Consider the following 6,294-nt stretch of genomic DNA (forward strand, 5'->3'; position numbering starts at 1 on the left):
TAAAAAATAATAACATTTGAAACTTCCTCAAGGTTGGTTATAGATGATACTTTATTTTTATTGTGTTCCAGTACGGAACAGCGATCATACACAATACAAGCACTGTATGACGATATTTATTGGTTTTCTCCAATTCAGTCAAAACCAACAACAAAACGATTAAAGTTTTAAGCGGAGGATGTTTAATCAGACCGTATCCCATGTTTGTATAGGACCGGCATTCACCGGGAACATCCCAAAATCACATCGCAACGTGTGTTTAATGTATTAATGAGTTGTAAACGGGACGGGGGTTTGTTAAGAACTTGTGTTATTCGAAAACTTTGGCATGTAATTGCAGTTTGGTTATCTTTAATTGTATATGGAATGAAATAATAACGTATCATGTGGGCGCCTCTCTAATAGGGAGTGATGGTACCGCGAGTAAAGTCCTTTACTCTAATATTTCACTTAGGGAGTATTGCTACCTACCGCAAGTTACTGGGTGTAAACAACTAACTTTCTGCACTAGTGTCTATGTCATTTTATGTTGATGACGATGACGCAATCTTTTTATGGCGTCTACAGCAATTTACATAAAGAGTTGGTTGAAATTACGCTTAATTTTATAGATTTCAGTGCAGCAGCGTAAAGGAATGGTAAGCAGCCTGTATTAGTTGCCTTGGTTACCTATTCGATCGTGTCGTTCTAGGAATCTAGACAATAGGCAGAAGCAGGAAGGACATTCTTTTTTTTAGTGCATAACAGGAATGAGGAAACAAGCCTTTACAAAACAGTAAGTGTGCTGTAGTAAATCACAGCAGTTGTTAAAAATTCAATGATAAAAAGGTGAATAAAGAACTTGATCGCAAAGATTGAAACTGATTTGAATTTATTTCTTATTAGACAGCAGAAGACAAAAGATTTTACTTGAAGTAAATTACTTTTTTTAACTTTAAAGTTTTGTTAAAACTTCTATTACGTAGATATGTATTTTTAGATTCAAAAAGGTAAATCAGCTCGTTCATAAATGCTTTCCCAAAAGTCCACCATAGAAGACAATTGTTTTGTACCGACTACTAACTCCTCTCCAATGTCAAGATACATTTCCGTTTCTGTGTTGTATTTGGGCCACTCTACGCCGAGTTTTGAATCAGGTGTGGGATTCCTGCAATAATTACTTCTTAATCGTGCACTCTTGGCAGAGTGGTCGTGGTTGCAGCGATGAGCGACGCCTTTTGTGCAATGCTCCGCCACTTTTGGCGATTGGCTGCATTTTGGGTACACTCCGCCAAAGATGATTGTGTAGCAGCCTTAACCAAATCCGTCCAGCGGGTTGGAGATCGGCCTCTGGATCTTTTGCCTTGGACTTGCCCTTGCACTACCAACCGTTCTATAGAATCATGATTTCTGGAGATGTGGCCAAAGAACTTTAAGACCCGTAAAAGCACAGTCGACGAAAGCCTTTCTTTTATCTTTAGTTCATTGAGAATGGAAATGTTGGTTCTGAATGCTGTCCAAGGAATCCTCAACAAACGCCTCCAACACCACATCTCCAGGGCATCGATCTTGCGACGGTCTTGTAGACGCAAGGACCACGTTTCCGCACCGTAGAGAAAGATTGGAAAGACAAGACACCTCATAAGTCGAACCTTCGTGGTTTTGGTGATTCTCCTATCTTTCCAAATCTTGCTAAGTTTATCCACTGCCGATCTAGTAATGGCACAACGTCTCCGGATTTCAATCTCACAACCACCAGTATTAGAGATAGTAGAACCCAGATAGATGTAAGTTGGAACAACCTCACAGTTCGCTATTTTGTCAATATCTGGTCTGTTCTGATTGGCGCGGTCCACAATCATTATTTTGGTCTTCTCTCTGTTAATGGCAAGTCCAAATTCAAGGCTAATTACTTCTAGACGGGTCAGCAGGTCTTCTATATCCTCTTTAGTTTGTGCAAAAAGCGTAGTATCGTCTGCATACCGTAAGTTTGAAATATTTCGTCCTCCCACAGATATTCCCTTGTCCCAGTTTTCCAGAACCATCCGCATTATGTATTCTGTATAGGTGTTGAAGAGGAGTGGAGACAAAATACATCCTTGCCGAACGCCAGCTTTGGTCTTCAAACTTGCAGAGTCCACTTTGTCCACTCTTACAGCAGCTGTGCCATCTACGTATAAATGTTGTACTAGATTTATAAGGTGCAGAGGTACTCCCATATCTGTTAATACTTGCCAGAATGCCTGCAATAATACGAAACTTTAATTTAATGTGACGTAAAGTAAGCTGTCAACAACATAATTGCATATTATTATATGACGAAATTTCAACATAAACTAATGTCTTTAACCACTGTTTTATAATGCAGTGATTAATTGAGCATATTACCTTTAACCAAAATATGTATGTTTTATTAAAATTGACACTTAGTTTCTGCTTTAATTAGACTAAAACATCTGCACTTAGTCACTTACCCATATTTTGCGAAGTTAGTCAGCAACGTGCAAGTGTTTTGTATCATTTTATAGGACGTTTCATTCTTATTTACAGGCAAATTATATTTATTTGCGTTAAACACATACATGAGATCATCGAAATGGGCAACTCCATATATTCCATATTTGAAACCTTGTTGGCTATAAACATTTCTTTCTGACATACATGAAAATTGATACAAATATATGCTATTCTTATCAGCAAAGTTAGATTGATGCTTTGCATATCGAATTACATCAAAATTCAGCACATCCGTACCATATCTGACAAATTGTGGCATCGTTTTAATAGACAAAGGCTGCGCTCCATTGTAATATTTTTTAATCAAATTCCCTAGTTCTAGTGTCGTCTTTGGTGAACTTTGATAAATAATATTTCTTGGCACCAAAACTTCTCTGTATCTATCGCAAATTTCAATTGTAGGAGTTGATTCAAATTCAGATATAGCAACCACCGCTTCAGCAGTTGTATGTCCGATCAAAATATCCATATCGTGTATTTCTCCATTTTTAATTGAATCGTCAGGTGACTGTATTAAAAATCTTTCTTGACCAAAATATTTTTCTACTACGGGTACAAAATATGACATAAATGGTACACTGATATAATCTTCAATAGCTAATACAGACGAATTAGTGTTAAGCAATTGATCAACAGTCGCATTTTGTAGATATTCTAAGAGTGCTGTAGTGTTGGTTGTCTCGAAACCTAAAATTTTCCCTAAAACGAAAGCTCTGCGTTTTGGTTCAAATTCCAAAGAAAATTGGCTTATTGCTACTCCACTCATAGGTATTATTCTATGAAAGAGCCCTTCAGACATCGGAGACATCGCGTGCAAGGTACAAGAGGCACCGCCAGCACTTTGCCCAATGATGGTTACACTGTTTGGGTCTCCACCAAAATTGTTAATATTCCTTTGTACCCATCTTAATGCAGCTACTTGATCTTTCATACCTGCATTTCCTGGCACTTCCTCAGTATCCAAGCATAGAAAACCGAGAGCGTCTAATCTATAATTAATTGTCACCACAACTACGTTTGAGTTAATAAGAAAATCAGGACCATAATTATCATCATTGCCTGATCCATATGCGTAGCTACCTCCGTGAATAAAAAACATGACTGACAAAGGAGAGTCTGGATTTAGACTTGGGGTATATATATTTAAAAACAGACAATCTTCGCTACCCGGTGTATATATATTTGAGAATTTGTCCACTTGAGGACAAACGTTTCCATGTTCAGTAGCGTTTCGTATACCTTTCCATGACAGTGCTGGTAGAGGAGCCTGAAATATTTTTGAGATTAATTTAATAATTATAACTTCACCTTGGAATTATTTATTTATTTTCATTCTTTTTGGAATTCACGGGCTTTCATGCCAAAGGAGTGGCGGTAGGCTATTTCGGTATGGCTCTCTTAATGATATAATAGAAAGGGCTCTTGCCACCATAAATATTCCTGCGTTAATGGACCCGTCAGGAATACGTCGGGATGATGGCAAGAGACCTGATGGATTGATGCTGGTTCCCTGGGAAATGGAGCAGGCCTTAATGTGGGACGCTACATGCGTTAACACATTAGCATCGTGTCATATCAGGGAGACAGAATCAAGACCGGGAGCCGCAACAGAAAAAAGCTAAAACCGGTGCAGAGTTACATAATTGTACCTTTTGCCGTGGAGACCCTTGGGCCATGGAGTCGCAGTACCAGAAAATTTTATCGAATCATTTCACCGCGGCTAGTTGCCTCGACCGGTGACAGAAGGGCTAGCTCATTTTTTGCGCAAAGGATCAGGCTGTCCAGCGCGGAAATGCCAGTATTCTTGCCACCATTCCACGTGGGCATGATTTGTATAGTTATTAGGATAAGTTAGCTTAAGAGCCTTACTGTATTCTTTCTCAAAAAAAAAAACTTCATCTTTGTGCCACTAAATATTTCTTACCTTAAATCTCAAGTTTCCGATTGGTGGCGCTGCATATGGCATACCTTTAAAACTGTAGTAGAGCGTGTCTCCGGTAATTGTCCATTTCTGTTCTCCTTCCAACAGTCCTTGTTCTACTGGTACTATAATAGCTCCAACATTCTGCTGAAAAAATATTTTTTGTTGTTGAATGATTTAACTCATAACACGCTTTTTCAGATTAAAGTTTACCTTAACTATTGCTATTTCCAGTGCTACTATAAATCCAATCACTTTTATCAACAACGCAGCCATCTCAGTAAATGAATTTGAAAAGACTTCTTTAGGCATTATATATTATGCACACCAAGATAACATTCAAATTATTATTTCATAACTGTTCTTTATTCGTTTTGGGTCTAAAAGGCACCTGCATAAAAATTTCATTTTATGTAAGAAATGAATATCACACATATTATCATGCAAAATAAGTCTCAGCATTAAAAATTTCATACTTACGCTAAAGTTTTTTATTTTTTTAATTAGGAAGCTAATCACCTCCTGATTTTAACAGCTTTGTAATTTCTTTAACTTCTTGAAGTTTTCAATGTTATTTTTTTAAGGAGCAGTTTAAATTTTCCAGTTTAGCCGTATTTAGATTACAGTTTCAAATTATTGTTTTAGTTTATATAAATAAACATTTATGAAACTATAATGAATTCCTGAAAAAGAAGTAAACTTTAATAATTTAATTACTGGGTGAAAAATTAGATGGTGTGTCTTTGTTATAATTTTTTTAGTGATTATAAATTTAAATTTAATATACTGTGTAATTATTAGTTTTAATTTATATATTTTATTCGTCATTCTATTGTATAGAGCTAATTTCTAAAGAATAAAAAAATATATAGAGACATTAAAAGTGGCCACCTAATTTCATGATCTTCTAACTGTAGTTTTATGAAAAGTATAATATTAAGATGCCAAAACTGATTGTATGGGTTATTAGATGAATGTGATTAGCGTCAGGGTATATTAGACCAAATATTAACTTTTTTGTAAGATCTCTTATTTAAACAACATTATCGTTACTGTGCAAATTTGAAAAAGGCAAACAAGATAAATAGGATATCAAGCAGTTGATAATAATTTTAAATTAATGAAACTTACCTACTTTATCTAACGTAAATTCTGTTACTACGCACTATTTGACAGAAAATTATTCTTCAATTATTATAAATAAATTTGCAAGATGCAAAGGTTTTTTTAAACTAGCACTAACTTATGTTTTGCAAATTTAAATTGAATTTAAATATAAGTAATGTATTATGACGCTAATGAATTACATATTTTATTTTTTTCTTAACTTGTTTAAGTTTTATTGTGACTAGTCAACAAAAACTTAACTTATATTATACTTTACTTATTACTTATACTATACTTAGCTTAACTTATATTGTATTTTATAAAGTAAACCGGCAATCTATGATTAACAATTTTCTACTTTTTAAATGAGCTTCAATAAATTTGTCTACGTGTCTACCTTCATTTGATTGTGCAGAGCCTTGTGTTTGTGTTTTTTTTTAGATTGTATTTGTGTAAATTCTGCAACAGTCACTGGTGGACCAAATAAATAAATAAATAAATAAAATAAAAATATTTCAAAAAAATATTCAAATCCGGCAACGGTTATCTAGACTAAGAACAATTTATTATAATAATATAAGACTTTGACACTTCAAAAACAGTATCCATACTTGTTTTAAAATGATTTTGCTCCCAAATTTTGGAAACAATAAGAGCGGCGTTCTTTTAAACAATAACCCACCCACGTGAGCGGCCAACAGTGAGACTTTAATGGGCGTGGCAAAAAGATAATTGACCGCGAATCCAGACTTTGTATCATTTGTTGCAAT

At 35.1% G+C, this 6,294-nt stretch overlaps 1 protein-coding gene across 1 annotated transcript; it reads right to left on the reverse strand.

Annotated features, from left to right (window-relative positions):
* Nucleotides 1-981: 981 nt before the first annotated feature.
* LOC112058198 (juvenile hormone esterase-like) lies at nt 982-4,693 on the reverse strand. The gene is made up of 4 exons (XM_052882628.1): nt 4,631-4,693; nt 4,421-4,564; nt 2,454-3,763; nt 982-1,147 (listed from the first exon to the last, which is right to left on the reverse strand). The coding sequence occupies exons 1-4, from the start codon at nt 4,691-4,693 to the stop codon at nt 982-984; spliced, it is 1,683 nt and encodes a 560-aa protein (XP_052738588.1).
* Nucleotides 4,694-6,294: the final 1,601 nt, after the last annotated feature.

The sequence above is a fragment of the Bicyclus anynana genome, chromosome 7 (genome assembly GCF_947172395.1).
Source record: "Bicyclus anynana chromosome 7, ilBicAnyn1.1, whole genome shotgun sequence".
Taxonomy (NCBI): Eukaryota; Metazoa; Arthropoda; class Insecta; order Lepidoptera; family Nymphalidae; genus Bicyclus; species Bicyclus anynana.